Below are 18,767 nucleotides of genomic sequence, written 5' to 3'. Positions count from 1 at the left end.
ACGGTGCACAGTAAACTGGAGGTTGCAATGGAGAAGATGTAGCATGGCTGAATTTTTTTAGTGCAGCAAAATACTTGTGCTCTGCATTTAAAATGAGTTTGAAGACGGTGGGAAAATCAGTCAGTTATAAATAGTTAACAGCCAATTTTCCACTATTCAGCCAAGAGAGCAGCTTCCTTCCAGGTAGATAATTCACATGTAATATTGCTTCGCAGTAAGACATTTAGTGTTCAGATATTTTTATTTGATTGATTAATATACTTTGTTATGGAAATAGATTCTTAGGATAAAAATAATTGAGATAATCTAGGAGTCAAATTGCTCAGTAAAGAACTAGGTAGCTACATTTTCAACATATAAATCTACATCATTACCAGAGGTTGCTGAGAGGCTGCTGATGCCTTATTAGATAAGGTTTAGATAGATTACCTGCAGCACTAAACAATTTACTGAGAACAGAAAATGGGCTTCCAATACAGTCTAGAAATGAAACATCACAATTATTTGAGGTACTCTGTAACCTTGGAAACAATTGGGAGCAGTGACATCAGCAACAATTATGTGCAATTTTTGTCTTTAGTTTATCACCAAGGTAACCAGAGCAGGTTTCCCTGCTTGAAATTTTAAGAAAGTCTTGGTTTGGTATTAAGTGAGCATGCATGAAGGAGACTATTTAGGGTCTGTTAAAATTGCTTTCTGCTTCCCTTTTAAAATGGTCCTTCGGGATTTAAATTGTGTAAGCTTATGGTTTGTTTGGGTTTTTTTTTTCTTTTACCTTTCTCTCTCTGAAACAGCTGCAGGCAAATGAAGCCTTAGTTACTGTGTTAAATTCTCTGAATACTGGAAAGAAGAAAAGTTGAATTCCTCATTGAATTCCTTTTGCTGGCCCCAAATACCAAGTATTGCAACTGCACATAGAGGCTGCAAATTGCACGATGTTCTTTTTGGGGATGGGACTCACCCACAGTTGAGGACACATGATGTTGCCACATCTAACTTCCTTGAGGGAAGCGTTGCATTAAAGTCTAGGTTCACAAGAGACTTGCAGTCAATGCTGCCTGAGGATTACACTGGATGAGGGATTCCCTTAGACTTCCTGGCTATGAAACATCCTTAGTCAGCCTACCTCACCTTGTGATTGTGCCAGTCAAGAATGGCCTAGCATGATATCCATCTTCATGCTTAATCCAGAGAGGTTTTTTTTTTCTGCAGTGGTCTTGGGGAAGGTAACATTTGAATTAAAGCCTTGTTGCATAGTGGAAAAACCTGTAGTCCCTTTCATAATTGCTCTGTGATGGGAAAATTATGTGGGGTTGGAGCCATAATGCTGACAGGGAGGATGTTCGGACCACGCAGCCTCTCATCTATGTGTGACTCAATTTTAGAGAGAGGTATTTTACTATGAAATAATGATAATGCTTATCTGTCGGTCATGGAGGTAAAAGGGGCGGCTGCAAAAAAGTTAGCACTTTTGTTTAAGTCTGGAACACTATCTCAGGTTCAAGCCACATCAGTTGGCCACTTAGAAATGCATGTATAAATTTGCATTCCTAAAACTTGCGTATTTTACCTGTGATGTCTACTTTGTCAAACACTTCCCTTTTTTTTTTTTTTTTGCATACACCTTTACCTATAGGTTGCTGCACACACAAAATACATACTTGTGCTCTGTTGAGTTATTGCGCATTCAGCTTATGATTTTGCAGGGCAGTTGGTGTGCAGGCAACTTGCCGTACTTGTGCCTTATAGATACAAGTTAGAACTTGATGTTTGAAGGAAAATAATAAAATTCTGTTCTTGTTTGGAGTGCAGTCCTGAAGAAGTGAAATTGCATTTCAAGCCATTAGCCCTGTGGGTTTCCAAAACATACTTTATAGCCTATGGTTAATGTTGGAGTTCAGTAGCCCACATCACTTATAATGAATTGAGCCAAGTAAATTAAATTAGATTTTTGCATGAAAAAAGATAATCCCTTCACATAGTTTGGTATTGCAGAGAGAATAAGGTACCTCATACATTTCACAGTACCAGAGACTTTCATGGAATGTAATTGAAAAACAGATGCCTTTCTCAGAAATAGAATATTGATGTTCATATTTGTAAAGGAATTAATTCACTGACTGATAGAAGCAGAAGAAAAAGAAAGACGAACATTTTAGGTACTAGTCACATTCTAGCAAGATTGTAATTATCCTTAGGATTGTAACAAATGTGCATTTGCTGTTTTCTTTTTGTAATAAAAAGTCACCAAATGCCTATATGCTTTGCCCTCTGAAGTTGTTTCCAGAATATACAATAACAAGTAATCACACTATTTGCAAATATATTTGGTGAAAAGGAGCTGTGCTTTGAAAAGTATTGATTTGCTTGTTACAGTTATCAGTTTGATTAATGTTAAAATTCTATGCAGTGTATTTAATCATTACTCATCATTAGTGCAGTAATAATGCACTAGGCATATCTGCACATTTACTATTAACAATTAGTCTTATTTCTTTCCTATCACAGGTGTAATCATAAGTTAGAACTCATAAAAATTTTAAAGAAATATTTATTGGAGTAGACATTGGTTATAAATCTTTATAACTACAATATTCAGGGAGTTAATAATGAATTCAGTGGGTTTATTTTATGATAATGAAAGGCCATTTAGATGACAGTTGTGTTGCATCTTCTCTCAAGAGTTCCTCCAGGAGGTGCAAGTTTTCACCACTGTTGTGAGGCCAAGAAAAACTCCCAGGCAAGACATCAAATACTACTCTTGTGCTTTTGGAAAGGGAGCACTGCATTTTTTTCTGTGCAAACCTTGCTTCAGTAGCTTGAGGGGGCAGGGGAAAGGAACATTTCTTCTCTCTGAGTTGCTGTCCTTTGGCATCCAGCACCACAGTCTCTGAGAACATTATGAAAAAAAATAGTAGTAACAGCTTTCATCTTTCTACCTGGCTGACTAAAGTGATTTGACTTTATGCAGTTTAGTTTGGTTAAATTAGCCAAAATGTAACTTCTAGGTTTCTTCATTCACGGTATAGATTGTATCAGATGCCCTTCTATCAGACTGTTCACATACAAGTGCTGGGTAAGGATGTTCTGAATTACAATAAAATAGCTTTATTGGGCAAGTTGATGATCCATGATCTGCTGCCAGCATGCAAACGTGTCAGACTTTTACAGGCAGCATCTGCTTGAACTGTCTGGGGAAACAAAAAGAACAGAAAACATCTTACATTGGAACAAAAACAGAGATTGGACTTGATGAAAGTGTAATTTTCTTCTATGTTTAGCCATTCTATGTGTTATTTAAAATTGAGTGCTCATGTCATGTCAACACATGTAATCACCTCTTAGTTCCTCATAATTAATTACTGAGAGGAAATTCAGGAAGGAAGGAAGAATTGTGTTCCATATCATACCCTGTATTTTTATTGGTTTAAATATATTTTACTTCTCAGCTGGTTTATTTTAAAGTTTTGGTTAGGTTCTTGTTTTGGTTTTGTTTTTTAAATTTCATTGTTTCTCATATTGGATATTCAAGTCTTGCAGAACCTATTACAACTTTTTAAATACTCCATAGATGCAGATAGTGCCCACCCAACTCAAACATACAGTAAATGCTCTTTGTGAGAGCTCTCTTTGAGGAAAATTTAACTTCTTGGTCTATTCAGTTGGGAGGATCTGAGTAGAGCTGTGTCAGAACTCTGCACTCCAGAAAAAGCAGGGAAGACATGCCTGTGTAGTCTTATTGTTAGGTGCCAGAAAATTTCAGTCTTTCCAAAAAGACAGAAATGCATTTTTTCCCAGATTTGTTGAGGAAATAGAGTGCTTACTTATTGATACCACCCTACTTTATTTGGAACATAAATAGCTGATGTTTTCTAATGTTTTAAAGGTAAAATAGTGCTATGATTCAGATTCTCATTTGGTGTGTTAATATTTACTATAGAAAAAGACAGCTAAAAGACATTTGTGTATCCTCAACACTTACTGCCATTGCATTCTATATATTGTTTATGCCATGGTTCTGATTGCCCACAAAAGATGAAATCCTTTCCCAATGGCAAAAATCTAATAATTTTCAGGGCACTCAAATTTCACCTGAAGTCTTGCTTTTTGTTTTAACAACATGCTTTACTCATAGCTGCTTCTTTATTCTAATTTATTCCTTCTGTTCATTCCTCCACCACCAGCTACTTTGCAGTTTTTACCCATTCCCAGATATGCAGACTATTATATGGTAGTGTGCCTTCTGTGGTAGACAGTCTGTCTTCAAAACATACCTTTTTTAAAGGTCTGTATTGTATTTCAGTTTCCTAGATTATATCCTTGCTTATTTTCTTGTTTCATCTCCCCATGCCAAATGTCAATGCTCTTACCCACACAGAATGATTTATGTCAGCTCTTTTCTTTCTTCCATGTTTCGTTACTATCCTACTTTAAACATTTTAATTATATCTCTCTGCTAACCTTCTTGCTTTCTCACTTCTGTCCTCTTTGGTCCTCTCTAAGTGTTTAGTGAATGGTGCTTGTGGGGGTGGGTTTGGGGTTGGTTTTTTTTTTTTTGAGAGAATACGCTATTTTTGCCTTTGGGGATTTTGGTTTGCTTGTCTTCATCTTCCTTTTTGTCTCTCATTTTTACTTTTTGCCTCTCATTTTTACTTGCTCTTCTCACTTTGTTACTCCTTTGATGTTTTTCCCAATCTTGGCATTGCCTTGTCTTTCCTTTTGCCAAGATGTTGCCTCCTACATTCAGAACACTGCTTTGTCCTATGTCTGTCATTTACCATTGCTCCTTTCAACTCTTCTTTTTCTCTGGATGTGTTAACTTATCCAGGAGATGCTTCTTTGCAAAGCTTACCCTAGAATATTCAACATGAGGTGTTGGTTAAATTTTGCATTTAAAAAAAAAAATCATCCCTCTTGATTTTCACATGTTTCTTGATGTTTTAATATTTCAGCTTTGTAGGTTTTTTTGGTCTCTCATTGCATCACTAATTGCTTTGTTACACATTACTTGCACCATTAGTGTTTCTTGCCTTGAATTTGTTTTAACTACCTTCATCCTTTCCCAGATTCCCTAGCTTATGTGAGTCAATATTTTTCCAAGGGTATTTTCCACAGCCTGCCCAGTTGTTTTGAGAGATGCATGAATTTTAAGTTAGTGTCTTACAGGCTTATTGAGATATGGTCTTATTGATTATTGTCATTTAGTTCTGCATAAGAGAGGGTTTATTTGAATTGCTGTCATGGGACTTTTTTATAATTAATAAATTCTTCATGTTTATCATACTGTGTTTATTAGTATTCACTCCAGTTATAATCTACAGGGATTCCTAAGTCATACAATTTTTTTTAAAAGCAGACAAAAATTCAAGTGTTTTAAAATAAAGCTTATTGGATGGAATAGGAAAGGGGACAAATAAATTTCATTCCACACACAGTCCTCATGCTCAGAAGGCATATTACCTTAAATGATAATTCCTTTTTTAAAAAATGTACTCTTACATGTCTTGTACTTTTCTTTATGCTTCAGCATTTGTTCAGTCTATTACTTCAGAATTTTTATAATGGTCCTCCTAATGGTCCATTGGAAATATGCCACCATTAGCTAATGTATTCCCTCTATAAGTATTCATTTCTGAACCAGACTGGTAGGGCTATCGGAATGATATCAGTTCTTACAATGTTATGAACCAGACTAAATTGGAAACAGTAAGTAAGGTTTGAGTCATAAAAAAGTACAAATAAGGAGAATCCTTGTTTCCTGTTGAAAATGCAAAGTTTAAGTGCTTACTTTTGTCAAGCATAATGATTGAATTCCATGTTCAGTACCAGCCATATCAACCATATGGTAATAAACTTCTTTTATGGGGTTACTGTTAGGTTTATTTGTATTTCTGTAGAGCCTCAGCTAAGAAGAGGCTCCCTTCCAATGGAAGGGTAAGAAGGTGTCTTCCTTCCTCTTTGAAAATAAGAGCTAAATTAGTCAGACAAAGAAATGAAGGTAAAGAAGCAGCACAAGTGGCAAAACCGCTTCTGTGATACTGTGAAGTAAGTCCTCCTTTTCATGGGAGTAACGTAGTGAAAACATTTTACTCTTGATGGAAAGAAGGGCCCCAAAAAGCATGTCTCAGCCAGCTGGAAAATCCCATGTACCCTGTGTTGCCTTGTGTGTCCAGGACAATATGAAGTCTGTTGGCAGACTGACCATGATATGACAGGGCCTTTGCTGCTGTGTGTGTCCTGAGCAGAGGCAAGTCTCAGCAGGAGCACAGAACTGTGGGACTGGGTTCTGTGTCAGACTCCAAATTGTCTAGTTCTTCTCTTGGCAATGTTCCTCCGCTTCTTAAAAGAAAGAGTTTGTGGCATCCCTCTAAGTCTTCCTCTCATTGAGCCAACTTTTAGCTTTCCAAGAGTGGATCTGCTCCACTGGGCAGTGCCTTCAGGCAGGTGGCCTACTCAGGCCTCTTATACTGGCTGATGTACAGTGGGAGTTTGAAACGCATACAATTCAGGACTTGCCCTTAGAAATTTATCTGTGGATTTTCACTTTCAGATTTTAACAGATATTTTACTTTCCCATACAACTCTACAAATATGTGGTGTAATTGCAGTATTTTAATATTCCAGCTACAGAATTGTAGTGTCTAGACAACACCATATGTATTTCAGTCGGGCACGGAAGTATTACTGTCCCGTTTTTATTTCTTTGGCAACTGACATTCTCCTGCTTTGCAAATTCACAGAGCAATGGTTTTAATAGAAAAGCAAAATACTACATTGCAGTAAAGATGTGAACTGGTTATAAATAAAAATGTCTACTATTACTTCCTCTGTTTCAATTGCTGTTAATTTGCTAGTGCCTCTTTAGCTCTCTGAAACTTTTGTGAATAAATGAGATGACAAAGCATAATTATAATTTGGTTATGCTAAATATTTGTTTTGAAGCTTGACCGCTGGAGTGCAAAGCTGTATGTTTTCACCTCCATCCAAAAATATTTCTGAAATAAAATACTTGTTTCGGTCTCGGAGAAGCCAGAAACAGAAACTGGAACCTGAAGAGTAAATGACAGAAATAAATGATGCCTTGTCAAGTCCTGAAAAAGGCTAATGAAACCTTGCAGCTGCCAAACCTGACTGAAACCAGTGGCCCATGAATTGCAATATTCAAGGGAAAAAGTCAAAGATAATCCAGATGTTCCCAAGCAGAACACTTTGCAATGCTTTTTCATTCATTTTCTTTCTGTCTGTATGAACTAAAAAATTACATAATTGAGATTTGTTTTAATACATTTTCTGAAGGTTATTATTTGACCTTCAGAATAATTTAATGTGCTTAGCACGTTATTTCTGTCCATACTCATTACTTTAAAGGTGACTTTTAATTTATCAGATATATACCATTTTGAAACACAGGATTGTTCATGTGAAGGTTTCTTAGAAGGTTTCTTTTGACAGCCTTTTTTTATTCTTCCTGAAGCACTTTTCTTTTGGCAATGCATAAAGTGAATCTTGAAAATCAAAAGGAGATTTGTGCATAATTCTGGAACTGACTATCTTTTACCATTTACTTTTGCTCATTATTATGCTGGCTGGTGAAATATTCTAAGCTAGAGACTTGTGAATAAATCTTGATTTAAGTATATTTTAAAGAGGTGATTGATATTTTGTTCATTTGTGCATTTGCATTTGTTTTGCAGCTGAGCCCATATCTCATTGTTAATCTCCTAAGTCACCTACTTAGTGGCAGCAAAATAAATAAATAGTCACGTAAAATCACAAGCAAAAGGAGGCAAATGTGTATATATGTGTTACAAGACATATAGCTATCATTCTCTTCTGAGAAAGAGTGAAAACAGATACCCAATTTGTATTTTACTAGATCAGGACCCTGTATTACAAAAAAGTTTGAAAAGTGGATTGGAACCCTCGACCCTTTCAAGTAATTAGGATCCTACAGTCTCTTAGTTATATTTGTCTGTTTAACTTTCCACTCAATATAAATTTATCATATGCTGTTGGATTCAGTCCAGACTTCTGTAACTGTGTACAGCCTATGGAAAATAAAGAGCATCCGTTCCAGTAAAGAGAGAAATATCAGATAACTCTGTCTCTGTAATTAAAAGATAGTAAAATACTTAAGAATTTTTCTGTTTCAGCAATGAGGCGGTAATGTCTTGTATTCTGCTTCCTCTTAACCAATTCTTTTCCCTTGGTAGGTTTTGATCTTGGTTTAAAGCAGCATATCCTTGTTAGAATTAAGGCACTTACATATTATTTGAATATATATATGCCTTTGATATTCTAGAAGAGAAGAAATTGAAGTTGTATGTTAACAGTTTTGAACTAGATATTTACACAAGGAAAACAGTCCTTTCAGAGAAAAGAGAGGGGGAAGGGAAAAAGGAGAAATTATTTAGAAGTGAATTGGTTGCCAGTGAGAAAGTGTCTGGAGAGTGACTTCTCCTAGGATGTACTGTACCCTTCGTTCTCACAGAATGAGAGTAATTTTGCTGGTGCCTCCTAATTGTAGAGTTAGAGTACTATGATCTGTTATTAATTTGTTCCCTTGCCTGGGAAATGTTTATATAACTGTGCTGAGCCCTAAGAAGCTAAAGATGATGTGAGGAGCTACTGCCTTTCCCAGCTGTCTCATATGCTGTGATTTGGTACATATGGTCTCAACATATGGTTCATGCATTGTAGGCTGGATAGGCATGGGAGTGCCTTACTTATAGATCTGGTTAAGGAGACTTAAGAGAGATTGGTGCGCAGTATGGTCAAGACTTGCACAATTCTAGGCATTTTGAGGAAAGGATGTTCAATTCCCTTTGGAGCCCCCTAGATCAACTCAGTGAGCCGACAATTGCTTTAGACCTGGAGCTGTTTTGCCCAGATCCCATGCTTCTGACATTGCTTCCAGTTTTGTTGTACATCCTGTATTCTTTCTGATCTTCTGGTCTCTTGAGGCAATGTGCTGCTCTGGTTCCCAACCATGGAGGCTTCATGCAGCAGCATTCAGATTGATGACAGCTCTCCTCTGACCTAAAAAGCAACTTCCTGCCTCCATATACCTGCCTCCATATACACAGAGGATTTTGTGCTGATTCTCCACTCCTGCAGGCACCTAAACTCTACGGTTTCTGTCTTAACCTTACAGAGCTGAATACAGTACCCTGCTTCCTGCTGAGTGAACTTTGGTGAAATATATTACTGGAAGTCAGTCAAACTCGAGTAGCCTTTAGTAGGAGACAGATGAATGGGAGAGTGTTTAGGAGCTGAATTTTTCATTCAGATCAGTGGAAATCTCTTATTGATTTGAATGGGCCACAAACCAAGTGCATTAGGAAATCGTCTGAGCCCTGTCAAGAACGGCCTTGTTATTTTTGGAAGATCACCCAAGATGGGGATGCTCTGGAGTGGCAGGACTTTAAACTTGTCTGAGAATTTATCAGGTATTAATTAATGTCAATTATTCATGTATATTAATAGAAACCATTTGTTTTATGTAACCTTTTGTAGGGAAATCTCATTATTATGCATGGTTGACTTTGTGCTTTTTCTATGGCTGTTTCACTTAGTTTTTTGAAATATGCATGAATGGTTTAATTTCATGTATAAACTGTCTATGTATAAACCTAGGCAACTGTCAGCAGAACTATTGTCTCTTCAGTCTGCTAGAAAAATAATTCACAACATGTGTGTACAGGACTGTGATTGCCAGAGCCTGTTCATGGTGACAGGTGTTGGATGTTCATCTGCTAATTTCTCATTAGAAACAATGGCTGATGATGCAGTTTGGTCATTGGAGGCCCTGTCTTGATTTCTGTTTATAAAAGGTATGGCTATGTTTACTGAAATAGTTTAAAAAATAGTAGATGCATTTTCAATTTTTCAAAATTTGTCATAGAAGTATTTTAAGATGAAAATATTTGTTTTCTTGTTGCCAACAAATATCTATTATCTGTGATCTGTAATTAGGCTCACAGCTTAACGTAAAGGACGAATGGTGCTCGCTGAGCTGCATCATTGGCCTTATTGTGGTAGAATGACTGATTTTGTTTTACCAGCTGTGACTTTGGAGGCAGGCTGAATGACAGGGAACACATAAAGCTTGACAGATTAAAATATTTCCAGCACATAACTGTGTGTGTATCATTCAGAATTCAGCAGCAGTTCTTGCTTGATAAGCTTGCTAATGTCTTCATGTTCTAAGGAACATTGTGCCCCTGTATGGGGTGTCTTGTACAGGCTCAGTCCTGCAGTCCTCACTGAAGCAAAACTCTCATTGAAAAACAGTATCAGTATGACCATGGAAAGCACTGAATACAAGGGTGGAAAAACTCCTAACAAGAGCAATGCATCTGCCTAAGGAAATAGAGCACATAGTTCTGTGACTAATTATGAATTATAGAAAGAACTAAAGGAAAAAAGACACAAAGTTGGGAAATAAATGGTTGATTACTCATCTTGTATCAAAAGAGGACATTTTCAAAAGACAAGCCCAATTATACCCTCTTTTTGCAGTGATATTCATATCTACTTCTCACAATTCCCATCACTTACAGTAAAAAATAAGACTATATTGTCCTTCAGCTTACTTATGTATGTGGCAAGGACCATTGAAAGGTTTCATATAAAATTAGAACATTCTAATTTTATATGAAAAGAGTAGAATAAGTTATGTCAGCAAGTTAACAAGAGGTAGCTTTTTAGTTTTTCTGTGAATGTGTTCCAAGTACTGCAGAAACAGCCAGATGTTGGTGAAATGCAGTGCCGTTGGCTGATGCAAGTGTACAAAAGCCATAGAACTCCCTATGTTGGATTTAATATAGTCCGGAATCACAAATGGCCCTAGGTTGATCTTTGAGCTGAAGTGGTGAGGCAAGTGTTGCTTCTCTGTGGTTTAGCATCTGATAATGCATGTCAGTTGCTTTACCTTTTCTCTTTAATGTGATATGAATTGCAGATATCTTAATGGATTATTAATTTCAAACTGCAGAAGACTTAGTGTGCTCAGAAAAAAGCTTAAAGTGAGTTACCCTTGCATATCTGGCTTTTTGTGTTATCCTAGAACTTGAGTTTGAGTCCTTACTGCAGAAATCCGCCTCTGGAGGTGCCATGGAAGCAATGGTGTTTTCTGCTGTCACCATGAAACAGTTTGTGGTGTCTTAGGTAAAGCGAAGGTAGGAAGCTGACCCTCTTATGCCCCTTCCTGGAAATCCTTTATGGACATGATGCCAGAAAAGTGTGAGATGATTTTGTACATTGGTTCCCCTTGATGAAAGACGTTACTTAACTACAATGTACTTTACAGATGCTAATGAATTAAGGTCATGTTTATCAGCTTAATTTTGTAGATGGGGTACCTGGAGCATCAATTTAATGACTTAAGTACAGAGGACCACGAGTTCTATGTTTTTACTACAAAGGTACTAAGAATAACATAGTATCTTCTGTCAACAAATACAAAAGTATCGAGCTCAAGGAAACATCTGTAGAGTTACAGATTCCTTGGTTGTGTGGATTTGGTACATGGTATGCTCAGCCACCTCTAAGGGAGTAGCAATCAGTGAGAGCTTAATAGCTTAGTAATTTGTTGGACAAAACGTGTTCTGTGTGGTTAAAAACATGACTTTCTCCATTAATCATTAACCCACAAATGACTAAATGTATTTCCTGAATGACATGTGCTCTGCTGGTCTTTCTTCCATGATGAAATCCCACCTGTTTCCATCATAACATCTGCAACTAATGTAAGTGTCTTTGTGTCTTTTTTCAAAAAGTTCCTTGTGAGATTATTAATAGAGCCTCCAAACCATATGCTTTTTGTAAGCATTGTTGTTACCACCATGGAAAGACTTTAAGAACAGTGTGAACAGAAAAGACAAAACTATATATTTCATTAATAGTAACTGAGCTTTTGAAAAAGCAAATTACTTTGCAGTGAAATTCAAAATTTCACAGCAAATATTCAGTAGACAGTGCTGGTATCATTCTAAAAGGAAATGCACTGTACTTCACAGTATAATAAAAGTTGGTCTTATCAGAATCCAAATTGTCAGATAGAGTACCATTCCTGCAAAATAAAGACTGAAAACATATACTGACCCCATCTGGCTGTCCTTTAAAGCAGTTTGCAGAGTTCATGCGTGTGGGATGTGTGGACTGATAACCATTTTCATTATAGAGAAAGAGGTTTTTAAAGTTTACCTTTCTTTGATACAGGTGTTTTTTTCTGCGAGTATCTCTAGAAATACTTTTCGATGGTTTATTTTTATGCTTGTAAAAAATCAGATTCTGTGATGTGCATGAACATATGAGCCTGGTAAATGGAAGACAACCCTGAAATGTCATTGTCATTGAAAATAACCAATCATATTTTTTTTCCTAATGATAAATTTGATAAGTGATGCGCATCTCAAACATTCTGGGTTTCTTCACCTCATGAAGAAAATTGTGTTCCCTGAGTCTTCTGTAGCAAAAGAGAAAAGTAATAACATATTCATCTCAGAAAATGTCAGCCTGCAGTGAAATTAGATGACTGCATTTATTTTGAATAGATACAGATGAACAAAAATGGTCCATCTATTACAAAGCCACATCATAATTTTTTTTTAAACCATTTTGTTTGGATTTTTGAGGGTAATTGTTAAATGGAACTACTCTTTGAGTGAATATGCATGAAAAATTCAAGACTACTAAGCAGATCAGCACTAATTTTTGTTGTTTATGCTGTTTGCCTTTTTGTTTTGTGAGGTGTTTCCAAGCAGTGTCGTGCTGTGGAATGTGGCCCCAGCATAAATGAGGTGATTCATGATACAATCCAGAATATTAGTGTTTCTGTTGTAGAATAAATCTTACTGTGATTTTTTTTTTCTGCCAGTTGAGTAATATGTGACCCTTCGCATTGAGCCCAAATGCAGCAAAAGACAAATAATTAAGGTTTCATAAAACACTATAAAAAACTATTTAAAAAGTTAAATAGACTTCAGTACTTATCAAATCTTAAGTTGCAGAAGAAACCTCTGGAAGATAATATAATATGTGATTCATGAACACTTCCTGCTATAGGTTGGTCCACTTAAATTTGAGCCACGTAAAATTTGGTCCACATAATGTGACCTACAGGCCTTGCTCTGTATGTTTATAGAATTTAACTGTAACAGTAACAATCAGAAAGGAAAGTAATTATATGCCAACTAACATCAAACCCATCAGAGTTTAAAAGATTATTCTTATGGAAGGCCAGCTTACTATGTAATGTAAAAATACTGTCTGCAAAGTGTCACTTCAAAAATAACATCTATTTTTAATAGTTTTAGAGTTTATAGTGCCATCCAAACTGAATACAGATTGAAATCTGGACTGAAAATCCTACAGACTGTTGACAGTTTGTTAGTTCTTATGATGAAGATATCCATACTTTAAAAAGTTTTGTTCAGAGTCAGTGATCTGGGGTAAAGGGCTAAAGTGATGTGATGGCTAGGTTAATATTCCAGTTTCAGCTGATCCTTCCTGAGTCAAGCTGAATTGAAAGAGAAATGTTGGGAAGCGCGCTGTGAGCTATACTGACTACCAGATACAAAGCTATTGACATAAAAGGAGAAGGACATGAAAAGAGGAGAACTGTCATTGAATAAGCAGCAGCAAGAAAAACCCAACAGGCATCTGAAGGGGACACATAAACAATTTGAGCATTACTTTCTCAATCATAATTTTCTTTCTAGTGGAACCAGTATCATCTTTGTTGACTATCTGTGAGATAATTCCAGTAAACATTAACATTTAAAACCCCCAAACTTTGTATTTTTTCAGAAATCCTCCTCCTACTTTGCTACATCCTGAAAAATGGTGCAGAGGATTCAACCATTTCATTTCACAGTGAGTTTTATTTTCTTTTAAAAACAGCTTGTTCAGCAAGGCCTACATGTGTCAATCTGAAAACAGAATTTGTTTTATGGAGTTGTTGCTTTTGCAGGTTTTTAACTTCAGAGTTTTTTTCATAGACTCTAGACCATGCTTCGCTTTTTGAAAGCTGTACAGCACAGTTTGATCTTCTCATGTAATTTGCTTCACAGCTTCTCTGAACTCCTTAGTTGATTTGTTTCTTGACTTTGATGGACCTGGGACAGCTTTATAAATATACCTGATTTCCTTGATGGTTTTGCAGTGAAATTTTGTGTCAAGGAGAAAAAGGGGTTAGTGAAAATGACTGCTGGTCAATTTAATATAAGAATTCGAAAGACAAGAAAGAAAATAGTTCCTTTTTTCCACTTAACTAATATTCAGGAGGTTGTATACCTAATATATGTAATTGAGTTGGTACCAAGAGTGTAATATGTTACCTAGATGGTACTAACTTTCTAGATGCGGCTGCCACTGAACTAAAATATGCTTTTCCTTTACTTTTTTCTTTTTACAGTGAAACTAAGAAATCACAATTTAGTAGTTGCTAGCATTATATTCAAAAATCTTACAGCAACTTTTACGAGTGATTTTTAGGGTTCTTTAGGATTTCATTGTGACCTATCACAGCCTAAGCTATATAACATGGGGAATAATATTATCAAACCCTTGGGAAGTTTACACTATTCAAATAACCAAATACTTTGAACACTGCTCCTCAGGATTGGCTTCTCAAGATAGGTTTGAAAATATGCACATCTGCATTTTGAATCTGTTCTGTTCCTTGATGTATCTAGTTACTTGTGGAGGCGTACAATATCCCTACCTGATACCTTTTTCAGTCAGTTGTGTAGTAGCATCTTCCCATTTTAGGACAAGTTAAAAATAGAAAGACTAATGCAAATTTTATTAATAATCCATGAAAAATATTCTTATTTACTATGCTGATCTTTAACCAGGCAGGAGGGTGAGGTACACTGTAATGGATGGCCTAGAGAGGAAGGCCATTACTATCATTAGTGCAATGTAACTCAGAGTCTCTTCCAGTGTAGGTAGTAGAATTACATTCCTCTAGAGCAGATTGACCCAAGTTCTGTTTCTCCGTAATGCATGTCCTTGTTTACGCAGCAGTGTACATTGTGATCTATGGCGGAATCAGTGTTTAATTACAGAAGTCACTGGGTGGTGGGTGAATTCCATTCTATTACAGAGAATTACTGTTTTTACGGTATTTATGGACTGTAGCCTATATTCTGGGGGACTCTAGCACTGGTGGGTTATATTCCACTTGTGCTTTAGAGAGTCAGAGCACCTGCTAAATAAGATTGCATTCCTTTCTCAGAAACATTGTGCATTAACCTTCAGGATTGTTATATGGGTTTTTCTTTCTGGTATCTTCCTTTTTAGAAGTCCCTGCTGAGCTTGAGAACAATACAAAAAACTAAGTTTAACATTTCTCAACATTTGTTCAGTCCTTTAGTTCAGCATGCACTGTTCGTAGAAGTCAGACATTAGTACTTTATGGCTATGCTTGTTTTTAATCTTGTCCTTTGGGTTTTTGATATCTTCAAATTGTATATTTTTAGTCACATTGATTTTTAATTACTTTTGCTTAATTACTTCCTCCCACCAGCAACATCTGCAGGTTCTCAAATCTTGCTTTTCATTTTTACAGTAATACGCACAGTGAAGTAAGGAAATATGCTTATATGCAGTCTCTTAACAGGGAGAAATGCAACAATTGTAATAAATGTGCTGGTTTTATAGCTACCTCTAAGAGAACACTGATATGGAATTTTCTGTGACATTGCTTCATTCTCAGGCATGTGTTAATAAAGTTGTTATGATGCAGAGGTTACAAGATATTTTTTTGGAGGCTTGGATTTACATTAGTGGATTTTCTAGCAAAAATTAAATAATGAAACATTGGATCATACAACTGCAAACCTTTTAGCCATTACTGTTAATTGGCTCATTTATATGCATTAGTTATGCATTTGGTGATGCCCACCTTGTGACAGCTTAGTTATGATAAATTAAAAGCAGTGATTGTATAAATTCCATACTGCCTTTTATCCATATGTTAGGACCTTGCCTGATGTTTCTGTCACCCTTGTGATGAGTGGTTAGCTTTCGAATAATTTCATTATCTACCTCCTTCCTGATGGCTAATGTCATTTGCGTAACAAGCTTATCTAGCTCAAGTTGTGGGCCAGACCTTTGTACTGACAAAAACCGAGCATGCAGCTTTGGCTAAGCATACTTTTGATTTCAGTTCTGTTTACACAATAATTTTATCTATGCCAAGATTGCCAAACCTGGTCATTGTAGCTTTTTTCATCTCCCATTCTCATCCCTTGAAATGCCACTGTCTCAAGAGGCGTTTTTGTTATAAGTGTTCTCTTAGGTATTATAGTGATTTACAACATGCCTGAGCTGCAAGTTTCAGTGTACTTTTGTAGGTAACTCTTTAAACTGTTAAAATAGTAATCATATATTTTTCAGAAATGAAGTCTGTGTTTTTAACTATGATTCCACTGCCCCAAGAGATATGATTTTGCAGCAGCATTTTAAAGTCAAATGCATTATTTAAAAAATCTGAATGAGAGAGGGTCAAGATAGTTCTTAGCTTGGTGAATTTATGTTTCTATTCCCAGCATTGTTGACCTTGACTTGAGATGAAGACTGTAATGTGTTGTCCTCCTAAGAATTTTTACAATGAGATAGATAATCTGAGTTAGATATTTTGTTTTAAAAAAATACGGACAAGACAATTTCAGCCAAGCCATCTCTGGCAGCAGCCTAATTTTGTATTTGGTATCTGCTGAGATACACAGAGCACATGCATACTTTTAAAAGGTCAGTAAAATTCTATGTATGCCTATTTATCTGTGCCACTGTAATTGTCCATGAAGAACTTGGCTGCTCTGCTCATAATGTGAGAAAGAATTAATTATCTGTTTATTTTTATCTGCATATTAGTAGGGTTTACCATTCCTATAGGGCCACGTAAACAACCACATCAATTGTTGGAGGATTGGCTCGTAAAAACAGTATACTTTTATTCTATGTTGAAATAAAGTATCAGTTTTGAAGAGTTCGCTATTCATTGCCCATGAATGTTTATGAAGCTTTTCTTTTTTGGATAGCTACATTGTAGATGACGTTGCTCTCTTAAGATAACAGTTTGTGTCCATCACCATTTTAGACATACAATACTTCAGAATTCATTCATAAAATAATACAGGCTATATGTTAAAATGAATAAAAAAACCCCATTCACTACAATTATCTCACATGCTGCAAATAATTTTCTTGGCAGTTTAAACCTTGACCGATCTCTAAGGGTAGATAGAAGAGTTAACATGTTCTTGGAGCAGAAGGATACAATAATCTTTGCTTATTTTAATTAAAATTACTATTTTGTGATGTAATGTAAACAATGGTATCTCCAGGGACAGACATTCTCCTTTTAAATTTATTTAACCAAAGATTAGCTATTATGGTTCTCTGAATTAATTAGTCATTCTTGAGCTGGAGGGAATTAAAGAATTAAGAAATTCAGGAAATACTGAAGTCAAAATTTGAAGTTACAGGATTTATGGTCACATTTATCATTAGAATGTAACTTTTATTTTAGCAATGACTTTGCAAATACAATACAAATATAATTTTTAGTCTTGATAAACAATGTTTTGTACTCAATTTAAACACACTCTCGCAAGCTGAATTTCATATTGATGAGTCTACATTCAGAGTTATTCAATTAATAGGTCATCTAGATTATATAGGTTTTAAGTGCTCCATTTAGATTTAACTTCTCTGAATGCAGATCAAATTTTTTCACAATCTAAGCAATTGTTTAGTGACAGTCTGTTAATATTACATAAAGAACATTTTACTGTTTCTGTCACTGAGAACATGATATGCATTCGACATAACTCATTTATTTCACAGTGTCTAAGAAGACAGAGGTTTGCAAATGTCAGAAAGATACAAATTGCAATGTGTAAGGTTACCACCAAATCTGTAAGTTTTTGCATTTTATTCATTGACGTAGACTCTGAGAATCTGTCTACAGATGAACTTGAAATATGAAATCGTAGTACCTGACAAAAGATCTCCACCACTTTTGAGTATTGCATGAGACGTTTTTATACAGATGAGTGGACATATATAATGGATACAATTATCTTCAGCTTTCTAATGAGCAGTTGTAGTAAAAAACCTGCAATTTTAGGTAGAGGTGAGAAACTCCCATGCAGGTTTGAGGTCCTGACCCTGTGAAGAATCGTGCTAGATTTTACAAATGTCATAGTAGCAAGATCTTTCACTCAGTAAAGTACACTGTTGAGTTCCTTACCATTAGTGATAAGCACTCATTCTTCCCTTGGTTCCCATGGTTTGTGAGTTTATTGGCTTGCTATTCTCAGTTGTAAACTGACAGTAGTAAATATAGTGTACTGAGAAATATATGTATCCGTGGTGTAGTGACAAGTCTATTTGGGAAGCATTGGCAATTCTAGGAATAGTATGCTGCGTAGAAGATTATAGTATCAGGGAGAGCATGTGAAGTAATGGTCTGATGAGACAAAGTTTCCTTACTCCCTTCTTCAAGCTCCTATTGTCATTAAGTGCCAGTATTTCAGTTTCTCAAGTAGTCTCTGCTTATTGCTCTTTCAGTGGGATGCTTTTTAAGCTTAATTCAAAGCTTAGATGCTTCTGGAGCTCTAATGTTGTTACCATTTATTGGAAGGAAAGCTTTCTGTAATAGCTAATGTTTACCATCTCTCTGCTTTACTTGAAAGGAAATGTAAAGGCAGTATGTTACCGCCTATTACTACAAAGTTTTCACTTTCATAATA

General features: G+C 35.9%; 1 protein-coding gene across 1 annotated transcript in view; it reads left to right on the top strand.

Annotated features, from left to right (window-relative positions):
* The window catches only part of MYO3B (myosin IIIB), a 183,991-nt gene that overhangs the window by 33,821 nt on the left and 131,403 nt on the right, over positions 1 to 18,767 (top strand). Inside the window, exon 8 of the mRNA XM_075511231.1 lies at positions 13,813 to 13,878. Within this exon, the coding sequence (XP_075367346.1) occupies positions 13,813 to 13,878 (66 nt within the window). The remainder of the gene's footprint in view (positions 1 to 13,812; positions 13,879 to 18,767) is intronic.

The sequence above is a fragment of the Mycteria americana genome, chromosome 9 (genome assembly GCF_035582795.1).
Source record: "Mycteria americana isolate JAX WOST 10 ecotype Jacksonville Zoo and Gardens chromosome 9, USCA_MyAme_1.0, whole genome shotgun sequence".
Taxonomy (NCBI): Eukaryota; Metazoa; Chordata; class Aves; order Ciconiiformes; family Ciconiidae; genus Mycteria; species Mycteria americana.
This window is presented reverse-complemented; position numbering and strand designations above follow the sequence as displayed.